The following is a 16,633-nucleotide window of genomic DNA, read 5'->3' on the forward strand; positions in this document are numbered from 1 at the left end:
TACTAAATATTCATACATGCGTGAAAACAACATAATTGAAGTTGCAAATCTAACAGTTTTCAGTTACATAGGTAGTACAGACATAAGTCTCCCACAAAAATACATTCTGGACGCCATGAACTGAACACACAATACATAAACATAATAGTTAGACAGACAAATATTAGGTAGACAATTTGACAAACTCATTACGGAAGCACTTAGTCTAACACAGACATTACATATTAATGCAAGTTGTTATATTGCCGAAGTGTGTCATTAACACCTAATTCGCACTTAAATCGGCAGGTGGCTCAGAGTCTGAACAATCCGAAAGCTCAGCGTCAGAGATAAGTTCAGGATCCTCCATGATACCCTTGATAGCCGCAACATTTGGTTCTGTTCTGTTCTTCTGGGCATCCTTCTTAACTATGTGTAGCTGCATATCACGGGCTAACCTACGGCCCATTTGAGAAATCTCACGTTGTAGTCTTTCACATAGTCAATCAACATTATCAGGATCTTCCTTTTGGATCTCAACAGAACGTGCTTTTGGCACCTTCAGTCGATTTTCCCGACATAATCTTTCCATTTGCACTCGCTCTATAAATAGTGCGGGCCACTTCAAAAGTCTAGCATTTGCTAAACCATATCCTGTTTGATTATCTGATGGATCCTCCACCAAACCACATGGATCTCGATAGTACTTGGGCATGACAAAATGTCGCTTCCCAAACCTATCATGATAAGCACAATAGGCATCTAACAAAGCAAATGGTGTTTCATCTTCAGCATCGTCACTTCCCCTTCCCCCTCCTCGTCGTGAACTGTCACCCCTTTGCAAGTTCCTACCACCTCTGCGACTCCCACTCCCTCCTATGAACCATGTAGTCATGCTAATTTTTTAAAACAAATGAATGATAATTTCGTAGGGTGAAATAAGTTGTAAGGTTGTGTCTTCACCTTTAGTTGTTTATATAGTTGGCTATGAACGGCTTTAGGAAGATGCCTCTGCATGACAATCCCACATATACGAACAAGGTATGAGTTGTCACTAGAATGGAAAAACAAAGTAAAGCAAATATTGTGTGCCAAGTCATGTGACTTGACATTGCATCTGCATATACTGACAAAGTAAGGGCATGTTCACTGTAAGGTAAATCAGTGAATTCACTGTTGCCATGTGACTTTCTGAATTGAGAATCCCACATATATCAATAAGAGATGAGTTGTCACTGTAATAAAAAAATCGAGCAAAAAATCGAGAAAACCAAAACCTGTGCACCAAGTCACGTGACTTGACAATTCATCTGCATATACAGACAAAATAAAGGCACGCTCACTATAAGGTAAATCAGTGAATTCACTGTTGCCATGTGACTTTCTGAATTCAGAATCTCACATATATCAATAAGAGATGAGTTGTCACTGTAATCAAAAAATTGAGCAAACCAAAGCCTATGCATCAACTCACATGACATGACAATCCATCTGCATATACGAACAAAATAAAAGCGTGCTCACTGTAAGGTAAATCAGTGAATTCACTGTTGCCATGTGACTTTCTAAATTGAGAATCCCACATATATCAATAAAAGATGAGTTGCCACTGTAATAAAAAAAATCGCGGAAAAAATCGAGAAAACCAAATCCTATGCACCAAGTCACATGACTTGACAATCCATCTGCATATATGGACAAAATAAAGGCATGGTCACTGTAAGGTAAATCAGTGAATTCACTGTTGCCATGTGACTTTTTGAATTGAGAATCCCACATATATCAATAAAAGATGAGTTGCCATTGTAATAAAAAAAATCGAGAAAAAAATCGAGAAAACCAAAGCCTGTGCACCAAGTCACATGACTTGACAATCCATCTGCATATACGGACAAAATAAGGGCATGCTCACTGTAAGGTAAATCAGTAAATTCACTGTTGCCATGTGACTTTCTGAATTGAGAATCTCACATATATCAATAAAAGATGAGTTGTCACTGTAATCAAAAAATCGAGTAAAAAATCGGGAAAACCAAAGCCTGTGCACCAAGTCACATGACTTGACAATCCATCTACATATACAGACAAAATAAGGGCATGCTCACTGTAAGGTAAATCAGTGAATTCACTATTGCCATGTGACTTTCTGAATTGAGAATCCCACATATATCAATAAAAGATGAGTTGCCACTGTAATAAAAAAAAATCGAGGCAAAGATCGAGAAAACCAAATCCTGTGCACCAAGTCACATAACTTGACAATCCATCTGCATATACGGACAAAATAAAGACATGGTCACTGTAAGGTAAATCATTGAATTCACTATTGCCATGTGACTTTCTGAATTGAGAATCCCACATATATCAATAAAAGATGAGTTGCCACTATAATAAAAAAAATCGAGGAAAAAATCAAGAAAACCAAAGCATGTGCACCAAGTCACATGACTTGACAATCCATCTGCATATACGGACAAAATAAGGGCATGCTCACTGTAAGGTAAATCAGTGAATTCACTGTTGCCATGTGACTTTCTGAATTGAGAATCTCACATTTATCAATAAAAGATGAGTTGTCACTATAATCAAAAAATCGAGTAAAAAATCGAGAAAACCAAAGCCTATGCACGAAGTCACATGACTTGACAATCCATCTACATATACGGACAAAATAAGGGCATGCTCACTATAAGGTAAATCAGTGAATTCACTGTTGCCATGCGACTTTCTGAATTGTCACTGTAATAGAAAAGGAAGCTTATGTAGGCAATGTTGTTTTTCACTTAGCTATGCATCATTCGTTGTTACGACCAACTATTTGTATTTCATTGAAAACTATGCCTATTTGAATATTGGTGGTCATTTGGAATTATTTTAAAATCAACTTTTGAATATTGAATTTGTAATATTTTGCGAAACATTTACAATCTCAACTTTTGAAATAAACTTTAAAATAATGGTGGATCTTGTGAGTGAAACGTGGGTTACGTAGGAGTACTTGACTGGACTTCCACGAATTTGAAGGCGACTCTTTCTTCTTCCCTGATGGAGAATGAAATTCTTTACGTAGAGGATCCCTATTTCACGAGCCCTAATTAAGGGAAGCTTTTCACCGAGCTACTTGTTCTGTTTTATGTGTTTTAAGTATTCACGTAATTCAACATACATTAATCCATTCATTAATCCAGAACATTCATTAACTTATTGCAATTTAATAAAGAAAGTCATGAACTAATAAATGTGCAGTTATAAATGTAGTTATTTCATAAACTTTAGGTTCATAAAACAAATACTTGAAATACATCCGTACGTTAGATAAACAACAACATTGTCTTACACTCCAGTAACGAAGATACGAGAGAACATACAAACATATATGAAAGATAAAGGTGTTTGATTTCTCATTCCTTATCTGACATGTAGTAGTCAGAGAGATATTTTTCATTGTTTAAGACATTATTTCGCTCAATCACTGTCAAATCTCTGTTGCTTGCTTCTGCCATTTCGGTGGCTAGCTGAAGCATGAAATGTCGACATCTCCGCATCAACATTCTATTGTTCTCCTTCTTAATTCTGCTAACTGCTTTTTCATAGTCACTCACATTTCGTCTAGCCATGGTTAATGAACGACGATGAGGTACCGGTGCCCCAAAGTTACGTAGATCATTAAATAATTCTTCTTGCTCTGTTACCCTAAAAGCCCATTCTGCTCGGATACCAGCATAATAATCCTTCGGACTCGAGTACTTTTCGCTCTTGTAGTCATAAGTAAATAGAGGTAGCAGCCACACTTTCTGATTTCTTTGTCAGCGTGAACTTCCTGCACCTCTTGAAGACATTGTGCATAAAATGAACAAACAAATAATAATAGTAATTGTAGATATATATTACTATTGTTATGACTTGAACAAACACCATACTAGGGGTATCGGTATTTATAGACATCATAGTGAGGGTTAACTAGAGATGATCTAGTGACGATAATGCATGCTGGGGCACTATAGAAGAAGTGATACCCGTGATATTATGACATGTTATTCATTTCATGCAATCTTGAATACTCGTGACGAAGCGTACCTGCGATGTAGTCACGGACGTGGTTGTCAGATAAAATCATATGCATCAAGTGACATGCATCTATGTATCACTGCACAAAGTCACATGCATCACTGTATCACTGCACAAAGTCACATGCATCACTGTATCGCTGCACAAAGTCACATAGCATCTAAGGAAAAAATAAAGCATCCAAGTTATTACGCCTGTTCAAGCCACTGCCGCGCATCACTGAGAAATGTTGGACGTATCACTGCGCCGAACTACAATTTATTATCGTACCATACCTACTGTGTCCATGTGAATTATGCAATTCATAAAAATTTTGAGGGGGTGTCAGAACAAAATAACAATAAATTAATAAATATTTCAATACACCTAAAAAGTAAACAAATTTTGATCGTAAAATATTTAAAAAAATTAATAAATACATAAAAGTAAAAAATATTGTAGAAAAAGTGATTTGAACAATGGGTAGAAAAATATATTGTAGAAACATATTGTAAAAAGACAAAAAATACACTTATTTAGATCATCCCAAACAACCTCTTAATTTTCAACTTGCCTTTGAAAGAAGGTAAAGTTATATTTTTACACTAACTAGGCTGACACCATCTGCGGCACAATAGCCGATGCTACAGGCCTTAGATTCGTTCATGACTTGACAACAGTGGAGTCCTGGCAGCCGAATGCACTGTATAAGGCTAGTGGCATGCATGTGATCGAACAAGAAATGCTCTATTAATTTTTTGCACTCGCTCTATTAATTTTTTGAAATATTTTTTCACAATTTTTTTACTTTTTGTTTTGAAATAATAATAAATTATGCAATTCATAAAAGTCGAAGTGACAACTCCTATCAAGTTGATGCATAGTTCTTCAGGTCATAAAAGTTGACGTGACAACTCTGATGCATAGTTGTTTACAATAATTTCATACATACAGCTACAATGTATATATATATGGTATAAATATCGCATCATACCACAATAAAAGTTTTACAGCTATTTCGAGCGATATCATCATGAGATATACGGTGGTTGATCTATATTCAGCAATGGGTTGCTATTGGGTTGCAGATGGAGATGAATTTCAATACCCATTAAATTCAAATTTGCGTTACTCACGTGCCACCATCAATACCATGAGAGCTGAGTGGGAATTTCGCATAACTCGAGCAAACGTTCTCGTTGAGTTATGTCGTGAAGTTAATATTAAATTTCCTCCCCGGTTAGCCATGCGTATGCCAACTGACACTCCACAGTTGTTGCAAAGGGCATTGCATCGTATCCGCGACGAAGTTAATCGCATGACCCAACGTTTGCAAAGGTCCTCACTAATGAACACCGCAAATGAGCGTGCCGAAGATGGGTTAATGGATGATGCACACCAGTACTTCGCCTGGAACATGGATGTTATGTATGAATCTGATGTTGAGATGTCAGATGATGATGATAATGAATGAAATTGTTTGGATGAATGACCAAACCATTTATCTTGTAATGGATTTGTAATGCTTATTCTCTATGTTATCAATGAAGGGAGATATTTCAATTGTTTTTGAATAGTTCTTGTAATTCTACAAATAGTTCAATGAATGGATTTGTGTACTTATAAATGTAGTGATTTCATAAACTTCAGGTTCATATAACAAATAGTTGAAATACATTTGTACGCTAGATGAACAACAACATTGTCTTACACTCCAGTAATGAAGATATGACACAACATACAACATTGTTTATGACATTATTTCACTCAAGCACTATCAATTCTTTGTTGCTTGCTTCTGGTTAAAAGATTTAAGAAAAGAAATTCCCTGCCATTGGCAGAACGATGATTTAAGAAAAGAAAAAAAAATATGCGTTGCTGCAACATTTTGTTTGGATATAATAGAAAATACATGAAAAAAGAAAGTGAATGCAATCATACAGAAAAGTGAAAGAAAAGGGAAAAAAAATTATGTGTTTGTTTAGATAGATAGAGTCCTATAAAATAATAGAACTAGTTTGTTAGATAGGCTAACAATTTTTTACAAAATATATATGAAATTTTATTTTTTCTCACAATTAGAAGGTGACTCTTTCTTCTTTCCTGATGGAGATTGAAATTCTTTACGTAGAGGTCACTATTTGAGGACCCCCAGTTAAGATAAGCTTTTTGACTAAGCTATCAAAAACGGTTTTGCCAATGCCATTTTAACGAAAACGATTTTGGTAAACTTGTTTCACCCTATATTGGGAATAAAGTAGAAAATACAACCTAGAAGTCGGACTAAAATATTCAAAATGCCCCAAACAGGGAAATTGGCCAATCAATCCCAACAGCCGCACCATTATCAATCAATCTTCCATCATAAACCCTAACCCTAATTTTCTCTATTCAGCCTAACAAAACTTCTTCAATCCAACACACTTAACCCTACTATTTCAATAAAATATAAACTACCCATAAAAACAACTACTCAAAACAAAAACCCTATTAAATCAGACTTCAAATTACATGTGCTATATATAGCAATGTTTTCTCAAGGCTGATTTCCTCTTCCTCTTGTAATTCCTGGTATGATCTGAGAATTCAAAAAAAGTTTGAATTTGGAATTGGAAATGAGAGATCGGATTGGATTGGATTGGTCTTACAAAGATTGGATTGGATTGGTCTTACAAAGGATTTGAAAGTCACTGCTCAACATAAAAACCAGAATAAAAGAGCTCAAGATAAATAAGAGGTGCAACCATAAACAACTACTGTTGAATCGATCGGATTCTCGCTGGACATTTTCTCTTATCATGCCCTCTTTGCAAACACAAACTACAATGGTGCAATCCACTTTGTCTGGAAATATCCATTTCGTTGTGTATGCGGCTATGTTAAGGACGACCCGTTTTAACTTCACGTTGTCGAGCTAGAATCGCAAGCAAAGTTGGGTAATCATTGTCAGGCCAATAGTGCTCGTGCGGCATGGGCCTAAACTTCTGCGCGAAGATACGCTTGTGGACTTCCAACCTATACTCTGGTGCAACGAAAGGAAAAGGGTCCTCGCCCAAATCTGCTGTCACAGCAAGCATGTGGGAACATGGCAAGTGAAATAATGTGTACTTCCCACATGAACAACTCGGTGGTCGGAGACTAACTATTTGACGTACACCACCCCCCATCCCATGCAGTGCTGTCCTCACCTCATATTCCCCTATTCCCTTGCAGGAAAAATGTATGTACGTGGATTAATATGCATATATGTTTAAATATTGACTAACATCAATGATCGACGAGTGCAAAATGTTAATGTGTAGTGAATTCGGTGAATCCAATAAAAATTACCTATTAATCGGTACCAACATATGCACATTCGCTTTAGCTTGGTGCTCGTCAATCCATCGTTGAACATTAGCCGTGTACAAGTGACCCCGATGGCTCGCATTTTCAGCAATGGTCCTGCCCTCGTCAAAATATTTAACGAGCTGATAAAATGTTATCTCAACTGATGCTGCAATGGGAACACTGCGTGCGCCTTTCAGTACACCATTGAAGCCCTCTATATGGTTTGTCGTCAATATGCCCCAACGACAACCACCATCATGGCACAATGTCCAATGAATAGGGTCCATCCGTCTAAACCACCGTTCAGCATTCTTCTCGAGCTTGTAGATATCGTCCATAATCTTGTTAAACTTCCGCACTTGCCGTGCAGAACCAGCTCTCCACACAAGATCCTTCGCTACTGTATTGCCGAATCTTTCATTGAAATTGCTACATATGTGTCACAAGCAATACCTATGGTATCCTCTTGGTTGAACTGCTGGATTGTCCCAAATTCTTGACACGGCACTAAGCAAAGCTGTGTGTCGATCGGATATCAATGTGACCCCCTCTCGGTCACGACACACATGTCGCCTAAGCAGAGTAATGAACCAACCCCAACTCTTGATCATCTCCTTGTCAACAACGGCAAAGGCGAGAGGTACAATCTTGTCCGCAGCAGTCACTGCAGTGGCCGCAACAATCTTCCCTTCGTATTTCCTGTACAAGTGTGTGTCGTCAATGCATATCACTGGACGACAATAGTTGAAGCCTTCTATTGCAGGTTTAAATGCCCAGAACACATAGTTCATGTACATTTCAGTTCCGATTGAGGTAGAGTGCAAATTCGGAATCATGTCCCACATGACAACTGTGCCTGGATTGAATGCCTGCAATGCGGCTATATATCTAGGCAACCTTCGGTACGACTCGTCCCAGTCACCAAACACCATTGCAACTGCCTTCGTCCTTGCAAGCCACGCTTTCTTATATGATATAGTGAACTGAAACTTCTCCTTCACGACCTCAGTTATGGTAGCAAAAGGCAATTCTGGTGATATCTGCAAATATACATTATATTCGAATACATTACAGTCATAATGAAATCCTAAAAAAATAATGTATCTAACATGGCATTTACCGCAATTTGTGCCTTGATGAAATGAGCAATGACCTCGGACTTGAGGTTGCAATTGTCCCTATTCATTCTAGGGTATACACACTGATGTGGCGCTTCGAACCTTCTAATTTGAAAGAAATCTTTGTCTTTCAACTTCGTTGCCCGAACCCTCCAGTTGCAGCCGTGCTTGCACTCGGCCACCCAACTGTTTCCTTTGGATTCTACGACCTTGCATTCTCGATTGCGCTTCAGGTTATACAACCCCTGAGGTTCGATGTCGTACGACACACCTTCATCGCGATTGTGCAAAATCTTTCCACCCCAATAGAACATAATGCTTACAACTTCCATACCTACACTTTGCATTCAAAGTAACTCAATTATTTCTAAATAATAAAGTAAGAACATTTGAGAGCCAACACCACATATATTACACAGTAGTGCCTTTAGGCATGGGTCTTTTGAGAATTTATGTTCAAGTAATTAACTATTGAGAATTTATTAACATCAATAAAAGTTTTTTTTTTTTCCTAAATATTTTCATACACTTTCAAATCCTTTTGTTATTTCTCATGTTCTCGAAAAGTTTGAAAAGCTTCTAATTCTATTTTCATTTCCAACCTAACCGAAAGAATGTACGGAAACGAAATTTTGATCCTATTAGAGAAGACGGGAAAATTAGCACATTTTAATAACAACATTTGATTTCTTTAACATCAATTTATAACCCAGGTTTGACATCACATATGCACACCCATACAGTACCACCGAACAAAGTACTAGCCAAAATTAACAACAAACAAAGAAAAAAAGAAAAAAAAAAAAGCTTACTAAAAATAAAAATAAAAATAAGAAAAAATAAGCAGTTTTTCATATTTTTTATTGTTTTGTGAAATTTTTTTCAGACTTCTCATAAATATTAAAATTTTAAGTATATTTATATTAGGTGCATCAAAATAAATAGATTTTTAATTAAAATCTTAAAAAAATCAAAAATAGATGAAGACAAAAATAAAAGCTCATTTTTTTTAAAAAAAAAAAAATTCTAAACTCTATTACAATGTGTGTACTTCTTAAATTTAAATTTATCACAATAGTACCTGTAACCCTGTGCAAGGCATGGGCATTTTACCCTAGTATCTATATATCTGGCCCTAAAGGGTTGCACTCTATCACAAAAATATGGTTTTATCATAAAATTGTGTAACATCAGTAACAAAATGTATAATCTCGTTACAAATTAGCATAATAAAATGTCCAAAATGTATAATCTCCATTCTTAAAGAATATAATGCATTAATCAACAAGAACAAGAGGAAATCAAACTCCATAAAGGATCAAAGCCGCCACCTCATGCAAAATGCAGCATGAGACAATAACTCAATGTTCCTCAAGACATATAATACTATGATATGCAAAATCAATATGCTCTGGTACGAATTGGGAAAAATTTTTATTCGTTGATATGGATTGCTTTGGTGGTGTTTGGTTAATTAATTTAATCATTCAATCTAAATTGCAAACATAAAAATAAATCAATCTCACAAACAGAGACTCATGAATTTTAACATGGAAAACCCATCTGGAAAAGACCACAGGACCTAGTCCAATCAACCAATCCACTATAAAGAACAAAATATAAATTACAACTTACAAAACAACTCTAATTGAATCCACAAACTTGTTGGTGTGCTTGTACCGATCAAATCCATGATCTCCATCAATAGTTGGTTGAGACTTGAGTATTGATTCGTTATTTGGTCCTCAATAAATCATTTTAACTTCTCCAATCCATTAAAATCATAATCATTATTAATAACTATAAAGGTCAAAATCAATGAACCTAATATATATCAACTTGAGGATAGAAGAAATAGAATGGAAAACTAGTAACGGTAACCAAGTTCACTATCATTATGTTGGAACATAAAAGAAAAAGAAAATCTCATTAATTAGTAGATAGAGCTTAGCAATTGAGCATAACAAATTAAGATTTCCTATAGAAGATTGTTCCTTACACATTAACATCTCAGGGCTGTACATGCAGACTGCAGTACATGCAATAAAGTCAATAACACATAGCTCTTTAATATCAACCACTTGAACAATCTTAGGTAACTTTTCAGACAGCAACGGATTCAGTAGACAAGAGGCATTAATATCAACAGAAGAATAGCAATTCCTATAAAATTTTGGAGATCATAGTATTTGTAAAAGAAAAATAAAACACTATGATGTTTTGTGAAAACTCAGTAAACAATAAGTTGCATATAACCGAAACCTCACCATTGATACAAAAAATTAGCACATTTCAAGGGATGCGTCAAATCATGGGATAACAAGACTCTCTACACACACAGACACAAACAAACAAAGCAATTTTGGGAATATTATTACATGCCAAAGGCATACTCAAAACAAGAAAGCAATCAAAACTTATCTATCACCCCAAAATTAACTCAAAATTCATAGACAGAAGAAACCATATAAGCTCATCAAACAAAATTAAAAACCAAAAAGCTATTAAAAAATGGTGATGGTTCCCTTTTCTAGAAATGCTTCATTGGAGCAGCCATGTGACAACTGGGGAAAAAAGAAAATACAAGTTCAAAAAAGAAAGTAGCAACTTTAAATAGAAATTATGGAAAATTTCAGGTTTTCCTTGAGAAGTTAAGTAGACATTATTAACAACTTTAATTAATGATAGTCCAGACAGAGTAATGACACATGAAATTGGTTAATCCTCTAACTAAACAGCTAAAAAATACAGATATGTTGTGTTAGATTGCAGAGAAAATATGAGAAAATAAGAAAAAAAATTCAAGTATAGTATACAAAAAATTAACATAAAAAAGAACAAGAAGAACAGAAAAATAAATAAAATAAATAAAGCCCACTCAAGTAAACATATTAGCAAGCAAAAGAATGGAAATCTTGATCTTTTCCTTTTCTTTCTCTTGGGTTTTCCAAGAAGCCAAACGGAGGGTGAATGAAAATAATGGTTCTACCCACAACTAATGAAGCAACTGACGAGAGAAAGGGGTTTGCAAACAATGCAGAATTTATACAAAAAATTCCTGCGTTGTTGAATGAAAAGTTTACAAACCCTCATTTCGAAATATAAAATCCGAAATCTGAATCCCTAATTTCGAAATTTAAAATCCCAAATCTAAAATGAAAACCCTAATTTATGCAATACAAACCTGAATATGGGTGTTTGATGTAGGTGTTCCTCGTTTTGCCGGTGCTTACTCTTGGCCGTTGTTTGTCGTCGGTCTTCCTGCGTTGTTCATCGTCGGTTTTCCTGCGTTGTTCGTCGTCGGTCTTCCTTCAGAGTTCGGCTGAGTGAGGGAGAAGAAGATGGGTCAAATACGGCTTTCGTAAGTGCAAGGGAGAAGGGGAGGTTTTGTGTATAATGAAACGGCTTTTCTTGTTCCGTTTTTAATTAAAATAAAAATTTGTCAAAAAACGGCTTTCCTAAAATCGGTTTTTATTAAAAAAAAATTCTGAACAAAAAATATTTATGTTGAAAATATAAATTACAAAAAAAATTAATGTGAAAAACGGTTTTACCAAAACCGTTTTTGATTAATTCAGAATTAATTAAAAACTTAATTAAAAACGGCTTTAGAAAAGCCGGTTTCTAGTTTGAAATTTTATTATTATTTTAATCGATGAATACGGTTTTTCAAAAACCGTTTTCTGAAAAACGGCATTACAAAAATCGTTTTACCCTACTTTGGGAATAAAGATAAAAACACACCCTAAAGTGGGACTAAAATTTTGAAAACGCCCCAAATAGGGAAATTGGCCGGGCAATTGTGAAAAGGGTGGGAATAGGGAAAACGATGTCGTTTTTCTTGCAAGGGTAAATAGGTCATTTCCCCTCAAAATCCCACGACTTGGTAATAAAAATCCCACTCTTCGCTGCTGTTGTAATTTGCAGAATTTCCCCACTAATTTGTAAGATTGTTTTACTGCCCTCACTGGGAAGTAATTCTCTAAATAAATAAAGCATGCTCAGATATAGAGTGGACCCACCAAACTGAACTAATTGATTCATGTAATTGGGTTCAATTTAATTCAAAATCAACATGATCAAGTACCATACTAAATTCGTTGAGTCAAATACTATTTCTAATTAATTTTTAATTAGTGAGATACATGGACAATTAATGCAAATTAATTACTTAATTAGAAAAATATAAATTCACAGAACATTACACAGACAAATTTGTTTCCATTTTTTTTTAATAGATAATCTTATTCTTAGTAACTACTTTTATATTTCAAACTTTAAAATGATATAACTTTTGATATATATATATATATATATTAGTTTTTAATAAAATTTGTAATTTTAGAATCATTTCGTCAAGATCTATTAAACAAGATCAATGTTAGTTATAAAATTCTTTATAAAAAAAAATCTTAATCTTTTTTCCTATTGAAACTAACATTAATAGTAAAATTTTACTGAGATTTATTGTGAATCAGAGTAAAATTTTACTTTTTAGGTCAATTATAACGGTATTTATTTATTTATTTATTTTCAAGAATTTCATAGTCAATCTAAATTTTGTTTGATATATCTTGATGAGAGAATTTTAAAAATATTTATTTTATTAAAAACTGACATCTAAATCAAAAGTGATATCATTTTTAAAGTTTAAAATATTAAATTAGCCACTAAAGATATTTTGGTAACAATGTTGTGTGCTGGACTTTTAAAATTTTTTTTTTTTTTATGTTTATCCTTAATATATTAGAGTTTTATTATGAGGAAATTTTGACTAATTATTCCCCCAGTTCATAGATTTTTCCATGATTCTATTCTTATAGTGCTATCCATGTATCTCACTACATATGATTTGATTTTCATAAAAGTGTCCAAAAAATAAAATGATGAATTGTGCTGATTTGATTTGGATAAAATATATCAAGTTTTGAATTCATTTTGAGTGTAATCTATATCATATCAAATTTAAATTTACATCAAACACTTAATTTATGTTATTTTTTAGAGTAGTGCTATTCGGGCCAAAAAATAAATCCACTTTTTAGATCCAATGATGTAACATTTTATCAAAATATCTAAGCCAACTTTCTCTCTAATTTATTTTTTAATTATCAACCAACCATTTTATTCTTTAATCATCAACCAATCATTTTATTTACACATCATTGAATTTAGAAAGTGGACTTGTATATTATTTTTTTTATTTTTTATCAGTGTATTACTTTTCCATTTGAGTTGTGTATTTAGAGATAGTTTCACCCAACCCTCCGGGTACATGTAAAAAATTGCTCAAAATTCACTGCTGAAAATGAGGCTTTTAGAGACGTTTAAAAAACGCCGCTATAACTATTAAAAACGCCGCTAATTCTTTTCGTGACGTTTAACATCAAACGTCGAAGATGCGGCCGTCGCTGTATCTTTATGGCGCTTTAAAAGCGTCATTATATGAGAATAGGCGGCGTTTTTAAAAACGCCGCCAAATGTATTACATAACAGTAACATGACGTCACGCCGACATTTAACGACGTTTTAAAAACGTCGTAGTAGCTTTTTTCGATTTTAAAAATATCACTATAGTGGCGTTTAACAAACGCCGTTATAGCTTCATTTTTCTTTTTTTTAAAAAAAATAAATTGTGCTAATTCTGTGATGCATAAGCCCTCAAAAACACTTTGATAAGAACAGTAACAAAAGGAAAACAAGCCTTCAACTACAAACACAAATACAAAAAAGAAAAAAAAAAAAAAGAATCAAATGTATTTGTTTCAAGAGAACATACATAAATATGATGCTAAGTAAATTCTGGCTGTGAGACAATGCAATAAACAAAATTTCATGCCAATGCATTACACAATAATCGATATTGTTTTCATGGAGAACCTCCAGCTTGCGGTCCACAAAAAAAATTAGGACAACAATTTTTCAAATATCACTTGTTCCATTAAAAACAAACAGAATTTCATGTTAAGAATCTGCAAAAGCACAAAAATAAGGGTGCAGAATATTAAACTCTCGTCTCTCTTAGTTCTTGAAGTTTGCCAGGCCATATCTTGGTCAAAGTATCCATTTTGCATTGAGAGACAACTTCTTAAGGGAAGCCAATTTAAACTGTAAAGTTGATTTCACAGGGTTAAAAGCATAATTAAACACACCAAACTTCATTTCCATTTAATTTTTAAATTAATATACTACAAAGTTAAATCATTAAACTTCAATATTTCTTAATGGGTAAATAGGATTTCAACACATAACATCAAAGAAGTAAACGTGAGACAAACTCTTATTCAATAAGAGAATGTAATTGAAATTTGGATGTAATTGAGAGATCAATAAAGTAGAGCCTACATTGCTAGTCATTACTATTGCTATTACCAATCATCATAGTGTGATGCACCACACGCAGGTTTAAAGCAAGTTTTAAGCTAACTTAGGGTTAGTTTTGAAGCAGGTTTGAAACAAGTATTATCACAAAGAACCCCAACTACGGTTGGTTTGACATTGATGGGTGGGCACCATAGGCTTCGGTCAATCCGGTCAATCCCTACACAGATATGTTTCTTTATCCAAATATGATTATCAACACAACCTAAAGAATTATTCTCTGTCTATTACATTATAAATATAGATACCATATATAGCAGACCAAAAATTTATCACAAATCCAAACTTTAACCAATGTCCCACTAACCCAACCACTCAATTGATAAAAAAATCCAGCAAAATAATTGAGAAAAGACGTATATAAGCATTAAAAAGTTCTAGATTTGGACAACCAATCTATGAGCTAACCATATGCTAGTGTAGCACTCTGTGCATTGGTTTTATTGTTGGCCATTAAAGTTCATGAAGCTTGAGTTGAACCATGGGGGCAAACTGAAATTTTCACTCTAAATTTATGGATGAATGTATATGTAATTTAAATATATATACATACTAATGTATATGCAATCAAAAAAATTTGTACACTCATGTATATGAATATTTTATAAGCTAAGGTCTACAATATTATTAATATTATTTTTCCAATTTGAAAATATAACCTAGAGACCTTAGATAAACATACATAATCAAAACGATTACAAAAATAAACTATTTCTTCATTTTTTTTCCTAAACATAAATATAAAGATGTCAATTTATGAACTAATTTAAATGTAACGACCATTGAACATCCTTGGTTAGAATACAAAATAGTTTTATCATTACATGAACAAAATGATTGCCTGTCTAGAAATTACCTTCTGCATTAGTTCAACAACCATCTCAGGACTGTCTGGTATTCCATGCTCAAGAAATGCCTGCAGCATTGAAGTATATGGTAAATCATCTTTTCTTGACATGAATGGAACATAATAACACACCCATAACTTGTCTTTTATTTAGAAAACACTTGTAAGAATGGACAATTTAACTGAATACGATTACATATATGAAGCATAGAAATTTAGTCAAATAGTTAGTTGAGCGAGGCAAGTTTCCCCAGGAGAAGTCTGAGAATGCGAAAGATAAGATAGTTACAGCTCCCAGAGTAGCAAGAATTCAAAATCTTCCCTTCTGCACAAAGTATGCTAAATTTAACCAGTCCACTCCTTTCCACAAATTCAAGACCCAAACACAGTTTAAAATCATCTTTTGTGAGTCCAATTAGGCTTAATGGTGGTAATTCTATTCAAAAGGGACAAAATAGGTAGATGGATGAGGTTTTTGAAACTGTTGTATCAAGCAAGAATATCCCCAAATTGATATAATTAATTCAAAAACAATTTCTTCATTTTAATATAACCAAATAGTCATAGATCCAAAGCTAGTGACCATGGTGATGACAACAAAACAACAAGTGTTCAGAATAACATGGCATGGATTTGGGGTGGGTTGGCCTTTCCCTACCCCACCTTCAAAAAGTGAAAACTCCATGAAGCTGTTGCAAACCCAAGTCAAGGTGTGACAGACTTGACTCACTTTGAGAAGCAAAAAAATCATCCACATCACACTTGACCAAAGTCCAAACCCATTCCCCGCAAAGTACAGGCACTAGAACAGTGTGCACTTACGAGTGCGAAAACAAAAAAGCACATTAATATGATATTTTCTCTCAAATAATAGCATAAAACAACTATCACAAAAATAATAATAAATAAATAAATAAATAGTAGAAGAAGA

General features: G+C 34.0%; 1 protein-coding gene and 1 long non-coding RNA gene across 2 annotated transcripts; both read right to left on the reverse strand.

The window, feature by feature from the left end:
* Window positions 1-7,352: 7,352 nt before the first annotated feature.
* On the reverse strand, window positions 7,353-8,806 carry LOC145821732 (uncharacterized). The gene is made up of 3 exons (XM_082918291.1): window positions 8,477-8,806; window positions 7,948-8,396; window positions 7,353-7,785 (listed from the first exon to the last, which is right to left on the reverse strand). Exons 1-3 carry the CDS (start codon window positions 8,804-8,806, stop codon window positions 7,353-7,355), a joined length of 1,212 nt encoding a protein of 403 aa, XP_082774417.1.
* A 5,514-nt stretch (window positions 8,807-14,320) lies between these two features.
* Window positions 14,321-16,258, reverse strand: LOC114319378 (uncharacterized). The gene is made up of 2 exons (XR_003649417.2): window positions 15,712-16,258; window positions 14,321-14,582 (listed from the first exon to the last, which is right to left on the reverse strand). It is a non-coding gene; the product is annotated as an uncharacterized LOC114319378 (long non-coding RNA).
* Window positions 16,259-16,633: the final 375 nt, after the last annotated feature.

The sequence above is a fragment of the Camellia sinensis genome, chromosome 3 (genome assembly GCF_055761805.1).
Source record: "Camellia sinensis isolate YWXY chromosome 3, ASM5576180v1, whole genome shotgun sequence".
In the NCBI taxonomy this organism is placed as follows: Eukaryota; Viridiplantae; Streptophyta; class Magnoliopsida; order Ericales; family Theaceae; genus Camellia; species Camellia sinensis.

What these genes read in the sequence shown, in the direction of transcription:
- LOC145821732 (XM_082918291.1), bottom strand. Translation starts at nt 8,806, where the DNA reads ATGGAAGTTGTAAGCATTATGTTCTATTGGGGTGGAAAGATTTTGCAC. An exon ending in TCATCAAGGCACAAATTGCG is followed by an intron (nt 8,397 to 8,476) that starts GTAAATGCCATG and finishes GTATATTTGCAG; the next exon opens with ATATCACCAGAATTGCCTTT. An exon ending in ATGATCAAGAGTTGGGGTTG is followed by an intron (nt 7,786 to 7,947) that starts GTTCATTACTCT and finishes ACACATATGTAG; the next exon opens with CAATTTCAATGAAAGATTCG.